Source organism: Podarcis melisellensis (assembly GCF_964234715.1).
Source record: "Podarcis melisellensis genome assembly, chromosome: 9".
In the NCBI taxonomy this organism is placed as follows: Eukaryota; Metazoa; Chordata; class Lepidosauria; order Squamata; family Lacertidae; genus Podarcis; species Podarcis melisellensis.
Window position 1 is genome coordinate 75684514 of NC_138541.1, and position 18676 is coordinate 75703189.

The 18676-nt window shown below is 42.5% G+C and overlaps 1 protein-coding gene across 1 annotated transcript in view; it reads left to right on the forward strand.

Annotated features, from left to right (window-relative positions):
* The window catches only part of BOD1L1 (biorientation of chromosomes in cell division 1 like 1), a 38381-nt gene extending 23117 nt beyond the window's left edge, over positions 1 to 15264 (forward strand). Inside the window, exons 13-25 of the mRNA XM_081925530.1 lie at positions 1928 to 1998; positions 2336 to 2420; positions 2600 to 2679; positions 4360 to 4444; positions 5843 to 5910; positions 6656 to 6731; positions 6810 to 6844; positions 8255 to 8303; positions 9231 to 9259; positions 10645 to 10729; positions 11151 to 11340; positions 13729 to 13869; positions 13965 to 15264. Of these exons, the coding sequence (XP_081781656.1) occupies positions 1928 to 1998; positions 2336 to 2420; positions 2600 to 2679; positions 4360 to 4444; positions 5843 to 5910; positions 6656 to 6731; positions 6810 to 6844; positions 8255 to 8303; positions 9231 to 9259; positions 10645 to 10729; positions 11151 to 11340; positions 13729 to 13869; positions 13965 to 14073 (1103 nt within the window). The 3' untranslated portion in view covers positions 14074 to 15264. The remainder of the gene's footprint in view (positions 1 to 1927; positions 1999 to 2335; positions 2421 to 2599; positions 2680 to 4359; positions 4445 to 5842; positions 5911 to 6655; positions 6732 to 6809; positions 6845 to 8254; positions 8304 to 9230; positions 9260 to 10644; positions 10730 to 11150; positions 11341 to 13728; positions 13870 to 13964) is intronic.
* The last annotated feature ends 3412 nt before the right edge of the window (positions 15265 to 18676 follow it).

Below are 18676 nucleotides of genomic sequence, written 5' to 3' on the forward strand. Positions count from 1 at the left end.
AACCGTGTTCCTGTTTTCAGTGGTTTAGAGAAAGAGCATTGTTTTTGGAAGGGCTTCTTGGATTAATACCAGTAGCTAGCTATAGTCTACGTTTACAATAGGAAGTTCCAGTAAATCAGAATTTTAAACATTTTAAAGTTGGAATAAGCAACTAGGAGGCGCAGGCTTCCTGCCTATTGCTCAGCATAATCCTTCAACCCCAAGAGGCCTCTCTCTCTGCAGTGCCTGGGAGTGAGCAGCCGACCTGCATAAGAAAGAGAGGGCTCTTTGAAAGCCTTTGCTGCTGCTCATGAAGGAAAGGAGGGGTTGAGGAGCCCTTTTACTGTCTCCTGACTGCTGGAAAGTGAGTCAAGACAGGGAACAGGCTAGAGGCTTATGCACATCTGACACTTGAATCCCTTTCCTGACAAGTGACATCGGAAGAGGAAACCTGGTTGGTAGCCTCCACATTACTGTATTGCAATGTGAAAGAATTAGAATTGGTACTACGGGATGCTGCCCGTGAAGTGGCCAATGAGAATTTGGATATTGGTTGGGGGTGCAAACTCTTATAAAGCAGGAGTAAAAGCAGATTCCTGAGCACAGAGTGTCGCTGCTGTAGTCCCAGAAAAGTTTCCTCTGAAATAAGGCTAACCTATAAATAATAGCATAATGGGAGTTTGATTTTTTTAGTGGGAGCATTTCAGTACTGCTGCTGAAATCCACATGAGCAAATTTATATCTAATGGGGATAAAATGCATATGCATTGGGATGCAGTAGGCCAGGCATGGCGAAATTTGGCCTTCCAGCTGTTTTGGGACTACAACTCCCATCATCCCTAGCTAACAGGACCAGTCATCAGGGATGATGAGAAGTGTAGTCCCAAAACATCTGGAGGGCCACGTTTGGCTATGCCTGCAGTAGGCACAGCACCTCTGGACTGAAGCCCATGGATTGGATTGGGGTGGGGAGGTAAGTAGTAAGATCTGGCAGAGGACTGCTTCCCGTGCCCTTGTGTAGAAATATTATTGTTCTGTACAAGTTTCTAGCTCAGGGGTCAGCAACCTTTTTCAGCTGTGGGCCGGTCCACCATCCCTCAGATCATGTAGTGGGCCGGACTATATTTTGAAGAAAAAATATGAATGAATTCCTATGTCCCACAAAGAAGCCAGAGATGCATTTTAAATAAAAGCACACATGTCCGCAGGCTGAATTTAGAAGGCGAATGGGCTGCATCCGGCCCACGGGCCTTAGGTTGCCTACCCCTGTTCTAGCTGAAACTTGTTTGAATAGTTCTGAGAGCACTTCATAGTAGTTCTTAAAATCCATCTTGAGCTTGTGGTTAACATACTGTTAAGGAAATGTAAGTATAAATCAGGAATCTCATATCTGCCAGAAGTCTCTAGGAAGCTGTCTGCATCTACAATATAGAGATAATTGGTTGACCTTACAGATTCATGAAATGATTGGGTGTTACGGGGCTGCCAGGGAACGCCTTTGAGGAGCGGGAACAGTCAGAGGACTGAAGGATGGGGAAGAGGGAGAGAGCCCAGAGGCAGGAAGGCTCTCCGATGCTGAAGCAGAGCCCCAGCACCACACAGGAAGTTGAGGAACAGATGGAGAGCCTGTGCCGTCTGCACAGGAAAGGAGAGGGGTAAAACACAGGGATCAGAGACGTCCCCATCTTTTCTGTTGGAGGAGAAGCCAGAGAAGACCACTCCCCGAATCTGAACCGGACGATTCGGACGCATGATTATAATGTGCTACTTGTACATATGTAAAATAAAGAACTGTAAATATCTTTAAATATCTCTCTGAGTGAGCAGAGGGTGCTTATTGCAAAGAGCATACACAAGCCATCACATTGAGACACTGCTTTGTAAAGCACTTTGAATGCTCAGTGCTATTAATAGTCCTTTTTTCTGCCTTTCTGCTTTTGTTTTTTAGCACTTGAAACAACAGATACTTCAGTCGTAACAGAAGCAGAAGTCCAAGTTTCAGGAGAGAAATCATTAGAGGTTTGCATTTCTTTCTTGTCTTACTTTTCTTTGCTGAAGATTTTTTTCCCTTTTTAAAAAAAAAATAATACAGTTTTTAGGAGCCTGTCTATCAAAGCATGATTTCTATATTGGAATAGCTAAATGAAACCGCCTTGTTCCAGGGCAGTATCGCTCTTAAAAGCAGACAATGGAGGCAAGCAACCAGGGACAGCTGTAACTTTGATGCTCTGCTTGGCATCTTCCCTGATGCATCTTGGCTGGCTGCTGTTCAGAACAGAATGCTGGACTAGTTCCACTTTCAGTCTTGATCCAACATGGAAATATTTACTTTCTCATCTATTTCCTCTCCTCTTAGTTGCAGGTAGAAATACCTGATCAGAAGGAAGAGAGCTTCATGCCAGAAACAGACAGACATCCTGGTATCGAAGAGGGTGAATCAGGTAGTTAACAAATAAATACTCCTGCCTTGTTGTCTCTGGCAAACATTTGACTAGTTTGCATGGGATGGTTTACAGGCCAATCTGATTTAGAAAAAAAATACGTACAAGGTTTCAGCACTCATTAGCCTAAGTCTTCAGAAAATGTTTTTTTTAAAAAAAGGGTTAAATTTATTTTGCAGGTCATGGTCCAGTGTGTCAGATTTTGGGAGAAGAAGCTGAAGAGAGCCAGTATTTTGAAGCCAGAGCAGAATCTAATACGGTATACTTTAAATCTGTTTTCAGATATATTACTTCTCAACATACTGCTTGAAATGCTCAAAGCCACATTCCCCACAACAGGGGCAACAGCATCCATTGATTCTCATTACTGTCAATGCAATCAGTCGTGGAACCTAGGATCGAAAATGTAACAAAACAACAACAACAAGCACTTCTCAGAGAATCTCTCGTCCCTTATAGACAGCTGCCTTGTTGTAGCTTTCCTCAAAGTAAACTGCAAATGAGCTTCCTAGAAGACATTTTTACCTTCAGCCTTTCCATGACGTCTCTTTTCAAACCAGCTTTAGGGTCGTAGTTTGGATTGACATATTTACTGACAGATGAGCATTTTCTTTAAATTCTTTCGGTGCAGCCGGTATTTTCTCTGGAGATTAATTTCCATGGTGCTTGGGCAAGCTATAGTTTCTCCCACTCCAGTCTTTTTTTTTTTTATAAAAATTTTTATTAAGATTTTTTACAGATACATATTTAACAAACAGAATAGGTTTCATAACATCCTTTCATTCTATTGTGGACTCCCTCACGTCTCCCGCTTCCACTTTCATCATTAAAAACGAATTTTTCCAAGCAAATTATCATCTTGTTTATGCTCTTAAGTGCAATATTTAGGTTAAACTCAAATAAAAAATTATAATTTAATGGTAGACAGTTATTTCTGCTCTGGCTTCCTTGTTAGGATTCAACCAAATTACAGTACTTTTGTAAATAGATCTTAAATTTCTTCCAGTCTTCTTCAACCCTCTCCTCTCCCAGGTCGCGGATTCTGCCAGTCATCTCAGCCAGTTGCATATAGTCCATCAGCTGCATCTGCCATTCTTCCAGTGTGGGTAGATCTTGGGTTTTCCAGCTCTTAGCAATAAGTATCCTTGCCGCCGTTGTAGCGTACATAAAAAATGTTCTGTCCTTCTTTAACACGTTCTGGCCGACCATGCCCAGAAGGAAGGCCTCTGGTTTATTGGTGAAGGTATACTTAAATACCTTTTTTAACTCATTGTATATCATTTCCCAAAAGGCCTTCACTTTAGGGCAGGTCCACCAGAGGTGAAAGAATGTTCCTTCATTTTCCTTACATTTCCAACATTTGTTATCAGACGAATGGTATATTTTAGCCAATTTCACTGGGGTCATGTACCATCTATATATCATTTTCATTACATTTTCCTTCAGAGCATTACATGCTGTGAAGTTCAGCCCGGTGGTCCATAACCTTTCCCAGTCCTCAAACATAATGTTGTGCCCAATATCCTGGGCCCACTTTATCATAGCCGATTTAACCAATTCGTCTTGTGTGTTCCATTTCAGCAGCAAGTTATACAAGTTTCTCCCACTCCAGTCGCTCACCCGTCTGATAGGCTTTCTCGATTCCACATCAGCGAACAATCCATCCAGAGCATGTAGGAGGAATTAATCCCATGTTGCATGTGTTACGCAGAGATAAGAACGACAGATAAACTTTGCTGTCAAGTCTCCACTTAATTACACCTTTTGGAAGCTTTTTGGAAGGAGATGTGGCTCCTCCTCAGAAGCGGCTTATCAGTTATTTCTGTCAGAATAATTTACGTAACTAGTTGTGGTGGCAACCTTTAAATGTAGTAGTTCACAATGCCGTTCTATTAGTACTACAGCACGCAGTATTTTAACATGTTTTATAATTTCATAGGAAACAACTTCCAGGGACTCAGAAGATACCCTTGAAGGTGATGCCAAGTCTCTGCAACCTTCATCAGAAACTGTAGAAGGAAAAGGTAACATCAGAGTTACAGAATTTTCCTGAAAGGGTTAGAAGACACCTTACATTTTTGGGGAGGGACCAATGAAAGCCTTTGTTGGTGTTGGGTTGGCAACCCCACTTCTTTTCTCTTTTTTGGCCAATTAATTTTTATAAGTTTTCCAAATTTTTAACAAATTAATTCAAATTTTACACAAATGTAAAAATTGACCTCTATCCCCCCCCCTTTCAAGGCATCTTTTCCCTCTCTCCTTTGCTATTCACAGTAAAATGCTTTTTCTTAATTTCTAATACTTTCCCATCCATTCCTATTTCCATCGACTGTGCATGTTCAATTCCTGCTTAAACTTTTCTCTATTTTCCTAATTAATCAAATAGAGTTAATCTTCCTTTATCAATCCATATAAATCATTAATCATAATTTTAAATCATATTTATTCCAATGTAACTTTACACAATATGTCTTTACACATTTGCAAAATTCTAATTAACAGTACTCAAGTTTTACAGACCTCACAAACATTCAGAAACATCTCCTGGTCTACCTTGTTATGCAGTTCCCTTTTCAGAAAACAGACAACCCCAGCTCCAAAGAGCCTCCTTCCTGCTGGATGGAGAATAGTCCACCCAGGTCTGGACCACAGTCTAGTGAATAAGTAGAACTGCTGCTCCTGTGTACAGTCAAACCTTGTTTTTTGGACATCTCGGCTGCCGAACATTTTGGAAGCCAAACGCCAAAAACCCGGAAGTGAATGCTTCCGTTTTCTAATGCCCCTCAAAAGCCAAACAGCTTCCAGGGCATGTTTCTCAATTTTCCCCATTGAACTTGCTGGCGTCCCTTTGAGCCTCAGTTTTCAAATGTTTTGGAAGTCAAATGGACTTCCGGAACGGATTACGTTGGAAAACTGAGGTTCCACTGTATTAAACAAATATCCTGTTCCCTTGCATACCTACCCCATAGAACAAGGGTAGGCAACCTAAGGCCTGGGGCCTGATGCAGCCTGTTTGCCTTCTCAATCTGGCCCCCGGACGGTTCGGGAATCAGCGTGTTTTTACACGAGTAGAATGTGTTCTTTTATTTAAAATGCATCTCTGGGTTATTTGGGGGGCATAGGAATTCGTTCATTCCCCCCCCCTATATTCCAGCCCACCACATGGTCTGAGGGACAGTGGACTGGCCCAGGGTATACAGTGATACATGATGCAGCAAACTGTAGGATAGGTTATAGCAGCTGCATATTCGTTGATGTTTATCTAGATTGTCAAAGAAGTCGAAATGATGGGGTGTGCTGCAAGTGAAAACCAGGCGATGTACAATTCAGAGGAAGTCACTGGTTTAAGCAATTGCTCAAAAATGATGGTGGGGATTTAATTTGTGTTTTTTTAAAAAATTAAAAAACGTTTTTTCCTGCAGATGAGATTGTTGGCAAAGCGGATATTTGTGAAAAGTCAGATGAGAAATCCAGTGTAAATCCTGTTGAGGCAAGTAACGTGGCCTATTCTGATAGTTATTTGAAAGTATACTTTCCTGATGGATGGCTGGTGAAGGGAAGGGAAGGGAAGATCTCCTAGGATGGGAGAAGAAAGGGAGGTGAGAATTTGCTGAATTCCGAGAGAAGTACGCAGTAAGTCGAGTTGCTTCAACCAGAACTGATCCTGTATTCTGTATATATTCTGAAGTGCATGTTGGAATGGTTGTGAGCACTTTTATCTGGAAAGTGCCTCACTAATTGGTCCAAGCAGGCTACTGGGGGCTGTAATAAACCACAAACCCCTCAGAATAGCTCCACTGGTTGAGCTTGACACAAATACTAAGTAATTATTATCATTGTGAATAACGGTGCACACCAGAGCTTATAAATGGTTTAACTTTCCTTGGCTATTAAGAAACCATCCCAGCCATGGTTTTGATTTCAATGGGAGAGGAGACATTAGCGGATTTGTAACTCTCCACTGAAATAGCGAAACTTAAAAGAAAATGTTTGACTTAATCTATGGTGTGTGAGAGAGGTTGGGAAAGACGCTATCATATAATGCGACTATAATGTGAAGAATCACTATTTCTGGACATGTTGTGTTAGTTTTGTGGGCACTAGTAAGTGAAAGCTTACACAGCAATAAATTGGTTAGTCCTTTAATGTAACACAAGACTCTTTGTTCATAATCCAGTTGCCTTAGTGGACACTTTGAGTTGACTTAAACAACATTTGTTTGTCCTTTTGTTTAGGAAAAAAAGCAAGTACCATTTAAGCGGAAAAGAGGAAGACCCCGTAAATATCCTATTGAAATAATGGCACTGCTTGGTAAGTACAGCGCTGCGTCACCATGGAAAATGTACTTCAGCATTTCATTAAACTCAGGAGGTTTATTTTTCCTTTCAGGTCAAGTTTCAGGAGCTGACTCAAGAACTGGAAATGTAAGCGTTTGGATAGATATTCTGTTTGGATGCTCACATATTGTGGGATTGCTGGCTCTCTGTGGAACACTGTTTTATATTTTTTTCAATTGCAATAACACAACATTGGCCAGGATCCCATGGGCTATTAAGCTGGTTCCCTGAGCTCAAGGCATTACCCTTGTTTTCTCCCACACTATAGCGGATTATTTTTTAAATGGAGGGCACCTTCAAAAATAGTTGTGATATTCAGATAACTCGAGATTTCCAGTGGGTTGGTGCATATTTTCTTTTTTTTGTCACCTGCCTTGGAGGTCTGTTGTCAGGCCAGGAAGGCAGCATATAAATAACTAGATGAAATACCTTGCCTGTATTTTCTTCATGCTGTTACTTTTATATCCCTCACTTTTTCCCAAAGGCACCCAACACATCAATAACAATATCATTAAAAACAGTTGAAAAGCAATCAGGTTCTCTCACTCCATTATTTCAGGGTTGCCAGTATCTTTCATCCACCAAATGGCTGGGAAAACAGGAATGTTTTTAAATTCCTCCTGAAAGCCAGTAATGAGGAAGAAGGAGAAACCTCACTTGGCAGGGCAGTCCACAAATGGGCACTGACATGGTCAGCCCCCAGTGGAGGCACCAACGAGGTCTTTGCCTGTTTGCCATAAGGCATGAGATCTCTGTGGGAGGAAGGCATAACTGATACTGCATAAAAGAACTTTTAAACTGGGGGTATGAATTGGCCCAGAACACGTCATATACTGGATCACTTCAGCACTTAGTGATTGGCAGCTGAACGTGTGAGCTTCATTGAAAGCAGTGGTTTTAAAATGTTTGCCACCTTACAGAAAAGTCAACTGTAGATTTCATGGCAAAGCCAGGTGTGTTGTTGTGTGATCTGCATAGTAGATTTTTGCGGGTCTTTGGACCATAACAAAGAATGTGCTTGTGCATATTAGATTATTTTATTTTTATTTGCATTAACTGAAGAAACAGTATAGCCCTCTTCAGGACTTATCACCTTAAGAGAGAACGCATGTAGAGATTAAATTCAAATACGCACCATTCACCCTGCCCCCACTCAGAGGCACCTGAGTTTTTTGGCACTTTCACACAGTAGAGAGCCTTGCATATCTGCGGAGGCCACTCATGGGACTAGGAATCCTGATCTTCCAGGGTTCCCACTCTTGCAAGGAGCCTCCATAGATCTGCAAAGCTCTGTGCTGCAGAAATGCACTGTCAATGTCTGAAGGAGTCGGGAGACATGTGGCTTCATTTGGGGGGGGGAAGACATCTGTCCTCACAACCCCATTCAGTGGGTGTTTCCTCTTGGAGTGATAAGACCTAAACAGGGCCTGAAAACAGTGTTTTCATTTTTCTAATCCTGCACCATAGAAATATACTGCTATTTTTGTTTTTAATTAGATGGAGCAGTCTTCAGGTTCTAGCAGTAGAGAGATGATTACTCCAAAAGGTAATTATTCCCCCAAAAAAATTCTCTTTGGAAAGGAAGAAAGAGTGGAAAGGATGAGGTGCATCTGTAACTCAGCCATTTTTCTTGAAAGAGTTACTACTCCAAAAATTCAGATACAGCCTTATACAGTGGTACCTCTGGTTACAAACTTAATTCGTTCCAGAGGTCCGTTCTTAAGCTGAAACCATTCTTATCCTGAGGCGCGCTTTCGCTAATGGGACCTTCCGCTGCACGCGTATGTCCAGCACGCAATTTCCGTTCGTATCCTGGGGCAAAGTTGGCAACCAGGAGTAGCTACTCCCAGGTTAGCAGACCGTATAACCTGAAGCATTCGTAACCAGAGGTACCACTCTATAAACTCTTGTGGATCTACAAAACAATGGTGCATGCAAAGACCTTCCCCTGTCTATTTCAAAGGTGAGTAAAACACTTTGTCCAGCTTCCAAGTGGACTGATTTCAGTGGCATTGACATGGATGGCAGAGATTTCCCACTTCTGTGAGTAGGGCAGTTTAGGGTGCTTGGGTCAAATGGCAACGTAACCCTGGTGTCTCACTGCTTCATACACTGTTCCAGTAAGATTTTGAAGCGAAGCAACTGCATGATTTACTCAGGCTGCTGGCATGGGAAGTAACCAATTGCATCCACCTTTTTACCAGATTGTAGCATTTACAGCTAACATCAAGCATTTCAAAATCCTGAGCTGCCTTCTGTTTGCCATTGGTTGACATCTCTGTGAGAAATAACTTAATTTTTGCTTTATTATGCTGTGGCGAATTTTAGAAAGAAATCCTTTTTTTAAAAAAAGTTCCTTGGTCATTTAAGTTTAATTTAAACTTCACACGAAAAGTGATGGTTATAACAGTTTGTGTGTTCAGAGTTGCAGTTTATGTAGAGTTCTTAACACATTTTTTTCTTCCTTTTTTAGTCAAAGGTTCATTGAATGAGAGACACAAAGTAAGTTCAAGATCTTTTAGTGCAAATTGTTTTCCACTTTGATCCTAAAAATGTTTGATTTTTGTGGAGTTGTATAATTTAGCTTAGGGTCATTTCTCTAATGAAAACTGTTTCATTGGAATTGAGTTACTGAATGAAACCAAGGTCCATCGTTTCCAGGTTTCTGTCTTCCAGCATAATGAAACAATATGCCTCTGGGTGCTTATGAGTAGGGCATAAAAGGAAGGCATCCTCCATCCTCAGTCCTTAGAATTTTTCAATCCTTGATACATTGCGTCTGAATGTAAAGGCTCAAATTAAGTTGCTGGCAATATCGGTGCTCACACTGACACCTGAAAAAATATAGATGAGGCAAATGGAGTCTTGGTTCCTTGGAGATCAGGAGACAACATTTCTTTTACCTTGCTCCTAGAAAATCTTGCTCGTTCCTAGGTTTTGCAATACAGTGGCACCTTGGTTCTCAAACTTAATCCATTCCGGAAGTCCGTTCCAAAACCAAGACAAGCTTTCCCATATAAAGTAATGCAAAATGGATTAATCTGTTCCAAACTTTTAAAACAACCCCTAAAACAGCAATTTAACATGAATTTTACTATCTTAATGAGACCATGGATCCATAAAATGAAAGCAATCATCAATGTACTGTACTATAAAATAAATAAGACAGTATTGTAGATGATAAAAATTTAAATTACAATTTTTTCTTACCTGCACTGATGATAGTCATTGTTTGGAGGGGGGGGCTTTTATTCATTTCCGCAATCACACAATCAATCAGTAGCTGAACTGGGTTCCACACAGTCACAAAAACGAATTAACCAAAAAAGTCTCAAAAACCAAAACTCAAAACAAATAGCAAAAACAAAAGCGCCAAATTTAATCCAGTCTGGAAGTGCGTTTGACTTGTGAAATGTTTGAAAACCAAGGCGCAGCTTCTGATTTGTGCAGGCGCCCCGGAAACAATAGCCGACAGCCGCATTAGATGTTTGGCTTCCGAAAAACGTTTGCAAACCAGAATGCTTACTTCCGGGTTTTTGGCATTTGGGAACCAAGGCGTTTGAGTACCAAGGTACCACTATATGCCTTATTATACACCTGGTCATGGGTGGCAGTTATTCAGCAGTTTGTCATCTATGAGCTTTTCTAATTCTTAAAAAACACAAATTAAAAATCCGATTCTTGTTGCATGTTTCCCCTAAGTGACGTATGTATTTTGTGAACAAGTACATAAATCGAGTGTGCTGCAATATGTTCCTCTCCTCTCTGTACTGTCAATAAATTTATAAGCCCTCTTATGAGTTCCCCTTGTTTTGTTTTTTTCTCAGCCAGAAGCCCTGTATGCTTTCAATTTCTTTACTGTTTCCCCCTTTACTTCCAACTATTAGGAAGCTAAAGAAGGGGAGGCAGAGGTGGCTGTGCGTCGAAGGGGAAGGAAGCCCAAACGACCTCTAATTCCATCAGAGGAAACAGGTAAAACATGGAGGTTCTGCTTCTCTTAACTTTTTCTATTGTTTAAGGTGCATGTTAGCTTATACAAATATCAGTTTTATTATCCTTTATTCATCGAGGGGAAAATCATTGGGTTATGGCTAAAGTAAATATTATGGGGAAATGTGCAAATTGCTGTAATCTTATGTCAGGAATGGTACATCCCAGCTGCTTGCCTCCAACCTCTTGGGTTTTCTATGAATTCTGGCTGTGAACTAAAGAAGTAAACTATTGTAAATGTTTTTGGAGAGATTTTAAACAAGTATGCATTAAAATGCTACGGAAATGGAAAATTACTTACTCCACTCACGGGGTCCATTTAGAATTCACCTTCTAAAGTAAGTATCCATATCCCTTCTGGAGGCTTGGGTGGAAATTTGAGTGTGTTTATAACATTTTGTAGGGAAGGACACACTTGAGCCAGACAAAAAACGTCTGAAACTAACACTTGCTGTTGAAGAGGAGACAAAAGACAAAGATGAAAACAAGGAGAGTGGCGATAACGGAGGGGAGGACAGTGACAACAGTGATGATGCTGACGAAATGCATTCAGGGGCCACAACTCGGTCAGCCTCAAGATTGGAAGCACAAAGGTAACGTTGGCTCTGCTAGATGTGTCACCAAGCACGGAGGGCTGTGGTGGGGATGGAAGAAGTCCAGAGCAGACACAACCTTGTACTTCTTTGAATCCTGGCCTCTGACGCCAGTCATTAATGAATCCATCCCAAATCCAGTTCTGCCTCATCTTTCTGTATAAAAATATAAAGGCATCTTGTTTGTGATCCCTAGCTACCAAAAATTTTGCTCGGCTTTTGCTTATGGAAAAAATGATGAGACTTTCTATATATTCAATATTCATACTTTTATTTTATTGCTAAATTATTCTAGCCAACCTGCTTCTTCAGGAAGCAAATTTGTCTTACAACCTTCCCTCCCTTGGTGATCTCTTAGCATCTTGGGTGCATATATTTTTACAGTTAAGTGGTGTATAATTTTTTTGAAATAAATAAATGTATTCTAGACCCATGAGGGCTTCACGTCTAGCAATCCAAACTTTATTGCAGAAACTGACTCCCTGGGTAGGAGTCAGAGAGGTTTTGCCACATTATTAGTTTTTGACTAATAATGTGTCTCTTTCCCCACCTCTCTGTCTCACTCGCACTGGAGGATACATTAGCTAAGGGACCCAAGGGCCATCTAGTCCAACCCCCTGCAATCCGGGAATCTCTACCAAAGCGTCCAATCTCTGCTTAAAAACCTCCAGTGAATGAGAGCCCACGCCTCCCGAGAGAGTTCGTTCCACTTTCAAACAGTGCTTACCGTCAGAAAGTTCTTCCTGATGTTTAGTTAGAATCTCCTTTTCTTATAACTGGAAGCCATTGTTTGGGGCCTACCCTCCAGAGCAGGAGAAAACAAGCTTTGTTTGTGACAGCCCTTGATTAGAGGAGACTGAGAGGAGATACGCGATCACCATCTTCAAATATATCAAGGCTAAACATACTCAGCTCCATCAACTGTTCCTCATAAGGCCTGGTTTCCAGACCCCGTTCATCTTGGTTGCCCTCCTCTGCACACATTTCAACTTATCAATATCCTTCTTAAATTGTGGGGCCCAGTATCAGCAGTTCCACATTAAAATCATTCCTACTCCACAGTAGGAATGGACCATGCTGTATAATAGGAAATGTATATAACAAAACACTGATGGCAGTTCTGTTAGGTCAAAAGAAAAGGCCTGGAGATCACATCCTTTGCACCTGAAGGTCTCAGGCTCAGTCCCCAGCAGCTTCAATTAAAAGGATCTCTAGCAACAAGGCTTACAAAGTCACAATAATCATTTTATTTGTATGCCATCTTTCCATAGTTAAAACCATGTTCAAGGCAGCTTACAACATGAAAATATTTACAGTTACAAAAGGAGTCATAAACAAAAAACATCAAAAAGTACACAATAAAATCAAGCCATTTTCACATAAATCATCAGGTCTAAAAACAAAGATACTAAAAATAATATCAATAACAGCAACAGAAGCCTCCTAAACAATACCCCAGCCCAATAGTCTGTTCAGCAGTCTCAGCTTTTGCAGCTGGAGTCGGTCCGGGCCCTGCCTTCCCAGGCCAGGTGGGAAAAGGGCCAGCAAGGCAGGAATCCGGTCTTCCAGGACTTATAGCCAAGATGGTCAGCTCAGCTCAGACCTGAGAGAGTCAGTGCCTGTACTGAGTTACCGTGCCCTATAGGACGCACTTTTTCCTATCCAAAAATGAAGGGGAAATGTGTGTGCGTCCTATGGGGCGAATGCAGGCTTTCGCTGAAGCCTGGAGAGCGAGAGGGGTCGGTGCGCACCGATCCCTCTCGCTCTCCAGGCTTTGCGCAGCTCTCCGCAAGCTGTGGGAGCCCGGCGCTGGGCTCCCACGGCTTGCGGAGAGCTGCCTGTTCTGGGGGCTGGGGTCGGGGGAAGCTCGGGCTTCCCGCGCCCCAGCCCCATGCCTGGGGGGGAATATTTTCCCCCCCTTTATTTCCCCCCCCAAAAAACTAGGTGTGTCCTATGGGCCGGTGCGCCCTATAGGGCGAAAAATACGGTAAATGGACTAGTGGATGGAATCTGTTTAAGGCAGCTTCCTATGTTAGCATAAGGGACCAATTTAGAAGCAGTGGGCTGTGCAAGCTCAACTCTGCCTGCCTATCACTTCCCCACTCCAAACCACCACCACCACCACCACCCTGTTTCTCCCTCTGCTAGGATTCAGGTCCTTGCTTGTGATCGAAACAGAGACTTAGCAGTCCGACTGGCACATTTAACTTCAGAGAGCAGAATACCTCAATCCCAACATGAGACTGCCGAGTATTGCTACTTGCTTTTGAATGGCCAGTGTAAGAGTGTCTCTGAAAGCACAGATTCCTTTTAAATTTCTGTGCTACTTTATTATATTTGCTAGGTAGCCCGTCTTGTTTACATATGCTTATCTGCTCATTTTTTCAGAAAGCAGCCCAGCAAGCCCACAACACGAGCCACATCTAAAAACCAAAGCCCTGGTGCAGTTCCTCCTCCAAACCATCGAAAGTTAGCAGGGAGAAAGCAGTCACCTGCCGTCGCAAAATCCAATAAATCTCCTGGGGCACAGTAAGTATGGAAATGAAAGCCACCTCTAGCTTGTGAATATCTCTAGGCCGTCTTCTCCAGAGTAACTTCACCGTGCTTTTGGGTTTGTTTTTCAGTTCAAGGTTACAGCCCGCCAAGCGCAAAAAAGAAGCCAGTCCCATGGTGTCGCCTAAGAAAAGTCACCAGAGGGGCGATGAACCGGAGGCGAAGAAGTCCAAGCGATAGTTTTGCCCCACGCCGGACAAATGGGGAAGGGAAAACAAAGAAACTCTCCTCTGCTTCTTTGCAAAACAAAGAGGCTTTGCATGCGCTTGTTTCCAAGGTATAACATGTTACCTGTGTAACATATTTAAACAGCTTTATACACTATTTGTTTATGCAGAAGTCTCTAAGCATTGCAAAAGTTTACTTTGAACCTCAAGTAGAGATGGTCGAGAGTGAGACTCGCTGATGCTTCCAATCTGCTCATCACCAGTGGCCTCTTAATGACACCCTTTGTACATAAGCCACATATTTTAAAGAAGAATGTATTTTACTGCATATGAACTTAATCAAACAGCAAGGACTGTTCTGATGTTATCTTACGTTGGTCATTTTAACTGGATTCTTAAATGTTGTGCAGCCATCATTAGCATTGTCTAGGGCGCGGGAAGGGACTCCTTTTCAGTGAACTCAACAAATCTCTGATTAACTGGCAAAGTACTTCCCTGCATGTATTCAAGTCAAGTAGAATTAGTATAAGGAGGAGACTTTACTTTCTTTCCTCACACTCGTGGCTTTCTGTATGGTAAAAGTTTAAAAACTGCATTTACGGTGCTTCGTAAATGCACCCTATTCACTTGGAAATATATTACCATCTGTAAATTTTATCCCAGCGTCAAAGTAGTTAGAGTTCATTCAGATAGAACTAGACCCCTTCAGCTGAAACAGTGGAAACTGTCTCATTTTGAAGCTTCTAAATGTTTTTCTCTCAGTATTTCTCTTTTTCAATTGAAACACTGAAATTAAAGTATCACCTTCAGGATTTAAAGATCTTCACCATTTATCTCACACTTTATATACTAGTATTAAAAGAGAATGTAGCCTGGCCCTCCTGCCAGAATCATTAGTATACTTACATTTTACTCTCACAAGAACAAATCTTCAAGTTCGGTTTCATGTAAAGTTTTGGGGGTTTTTTTTAATTATTATCAGAATTTGTCTCTTGCAAGGATGTGGTAAGTTGCCAAATAACCTGAGATTATTTTAAAATGTTCATATTCATGTTTTATAACCAAATTCAGCATTCTATGTTTTTTAATTTGTTTTCTTTTTGTTTTGGGAACTTTTATTGTTGTAATGTGATTTTTTCTGTCAAATATTCTACTTTGTTTCTTACTGAATTTTTATATATAAATTATAAAACGTTTCCCAAAACTAGAGTCCTGTATTTTTTTTAAGTCGCTAGATTAACTTTCTCAATGGATAAGAAAATTTTGTTACCCGTATTTTTCGCTCTATAACACGCACCTGACCATAATACGCACATCGTTTTTAGAGAAGGAAAACAAGGGGGGGGGAATTCTGAATGAAACAGTGGCTGTGGCCACAGACATGTGATCTGATGGTGAATTTGGGGTGACCCAATGCAAAAATCCTGAGAATCCCTGTGAATCTGTCCTTTGTAACCACGTTTTTGCACCATTGCGGCCCCAGGCAACAGAGGGTGCGTGATTTTTTTAGTGCAGGCTGTAGCCATGGACATGCTATGTGATCTGATGGTGAATTTGGGGTGACCCAATGCAACGATCCTGAGGATCCATGTGGATCCGTGCTTTGTAACCACGTTTTAAGTGGGGAGGGAAGGAAAAACACAAGGGACAAGGAGCACGAGAGGGGTGTGCAGGGAAGCAGCTGGCTAAGAATGCAGGAGAGGGGTATAACGGGAGGGAGGAAAGGAAGGCAAAAGTTTCCACCCACCCACCCAAGCCAGCCCTCTCTCCCACCTGAATGCAACAGCTTCCTCTCTTCAGGCGTCCCTCCTCCCTGACGCGCGATTGGATTTTTGCCTGATTTTTGCCCCTGCACTCAGGCCAGTCGGCTCCAGGGACCACACATTCGCTCAATAACACGCACAAACATTTCCCCTTACTTTTTAGGAGAAAAAATCTGTGTGTTATAGAGAGAAAGGTAAGGTATGTTCAAAGGACACTATCCAAATGACATTTAACTCTCTTTAAAATTGGGAAATTGAGAAGCACAAGGTGTTCAGTTGAAATCACAGGGACTCAGTGGCACTTAGTGTTGGATGGATTGTGCCCTTAATGTGTAGATTATTGTAAAAATGCACAAACAGACGAGAACAGAGAGCATCATGGTCATAGATTCTTCGGCACTGTTAATAAAAAAATGGCAGATACAAGATGATTAGTGACATTATGGGGAGCTGCCACAGGTTTCATCCTCAGTCTCAGACTAAGACAGTCCTGCAGTTTTCAGCTTGGCCTTATCTATCACTCCCCCTGCTAATCCTTTGATTGGTTCAGATGCTAGGAGATCCTCCACACACCAGTTTGGGGGAAGTAACATCTGACCCAGCATATTTCTGAGCCCTGTTTCCTGGTGCCGAAATATACATGCACATGCAAAGCAAGTACAAAGCCACAAAGTAACCCTGCCCCTAGTAAGACGGGGAAATGAGCACACCAGCTACCCAGGTGAGCTTCACTAAGTGAGCTTTACCATCTCTTGCCTACTGGCCTGCTGTTTCTTGTTCTTCTGCTGAAACTCCAGGTGCCTAAGTTGTTTGGCCTCTTAGAGATGACCTAGAGCTGCTGCATGCTCCTGTCTCTTGGGACAGGGCACTCAACTGCTGCATTGTATGGCAGGACTTGGGCTGGTTCTGATGCAAGTCAGCACAGAGACTCGAGCAGTAAAGTTGATTCTTTATTCAAGGAAATACAAACAAGAGAAACCTATGGGCAAGACTGACCCCAGTAAAGCAGTTGCCAGAACTGACGATCTGTGTCTCTCACTTCCCCCTAAGTCTCCTCCCCGGCCGGCTGTTTCCCCAGCAGTCTTGAGCTCCATTGGGGAGGAGGGCCCTGTGCTCTTTGCTCTGCTACATGCACTGCCCTGTGTGTTCCTGGAGACAAGGGAGGAGGGAATCTGAATACAGTATGACCCGCAGGCTCCTGTGAATCTGTTGCAGCCTCCACCTTCTCACTGGTCTATCCTACATCTGCAGTGCTTTCTGCCTCTGGGATGGGATTAGCCAGAGAAAGCGGGGGCTGGGGGTGGGCAAATGCAGTGGTCCTGGGTAAAAGGCTGTATGGTAAGAGAGGGGCAAACCCGGCAAGGGGCACACAGCACAGTTGGGGGTTGTGCCATATGTGGCTGCTAGCCAGAGGAGTTGTGGTTGATGTATTAGCCAGCCCTCAGGCCTGATGATACTTCTTTTGAATGCCAGGTTGGTTTTAAATAAGAGCTCTCTCATTCATGATTTGATTGTGGTTAAGGAGACTGACCTGGTATGTGTTACTGAGAGCTGGGTGGCTAAGCAGGGTGGGGTTTGTGGGGAATTAAATACACGAATCCCTGTGGACAAAAAAAGTCTGGGTCCCTGCACACAGGGAGCCCCAGTAGCAGAGTATTAAACACACAAAAATAAGCAGTACAGTGAAGTGTTAAGAATGCAGGTTGTTAAACCTTTCTATCCCATTCAGCTGCACACAGCAGCCAACCTCTTTCCACCCCTCTTGCAATGAGCAGGCCACGCACTGTTAAGTAAATTTAAAATGCTTTACTTACAGATTCAAAGTCTCAGTCATGCAGTAGCAAGGAGAAACACAGGCAAAGTTCTATTGGGTAGAAAAATACAGTACAGTATATAGCTCCAGACACATGCTCTAAGCTTGGGAGCAAGCTTACACATGTCCTCCTTGATGGATTACATGATGCAGAAAGTGAGAGAGGAATGAGAAAGGCTTCACTTCCTCCCTCTCTGGAGGAGAGGGAACATGACTTAGTTGAGTCTTTCTAGCAATAAACTCTGTGGTCCTTAACCCCTTCATGCACTAATTAGCAGTCCTGCATAGTTCTGTTTGACTGCAATCTCCCACAAGGTTGGCCTTGCTCAGCTGTGCCTCCTCAGGTTACTCAGTCCTTCATCATCAGAGCAGGCTTGAGGGTTGGAGGGGTTGGGAGTTGCTGTAGTCTGTAGGAAATTCATCTCTCTCCGGGCTTTCTGTCCACTTGAGTGGGCATCTAGCGTGTCTGTAACTGGTTGCTGGGGAATATGAACTGATTAGGGATTCTGCTGGTTTACCTGTGTCTTAAAGGCACACATACCTTTGTGGCTCTGGTGTGTTACAGTGAAGGAGAATGAAACATAAAGCATTAACAATACCCAGCTCTCCCCCCCCAAAAAAAAAACAATGAGGGGGTAGTTTTTTGCTGTTATTGTGTTGCTTACTTATCTCAAAAAGGCATGTGAGTTGAATTTTTGGTAACATGTAAACAGGCAAAGTTCATTTTGGGGAATCCACCGCTGGCAAACAACTGGGAGAAGAGGCAGGAGGGCCATGGATAGCAGGAGTGGAGCCAGGTGAAACTCAGCACTCAGGGAAGTAACTGACTCCCAGGTCAGCAGCAACTGAGCAGGCCTTCAGACAGTTACTGACAGGGATGTGTTTCCGCCTCCAGTTTTGAACATTCCACAGAAGCAGCAACCAAGGCCTACAAGGAAATCACTTTAATGGCCCACCATTTTGCATGAAGTTCAATTAATTGGCTAATCAGTTAAAAGGCGGATCAACTTAAAAAGAGATCACCAGACTTACTTTGAAGT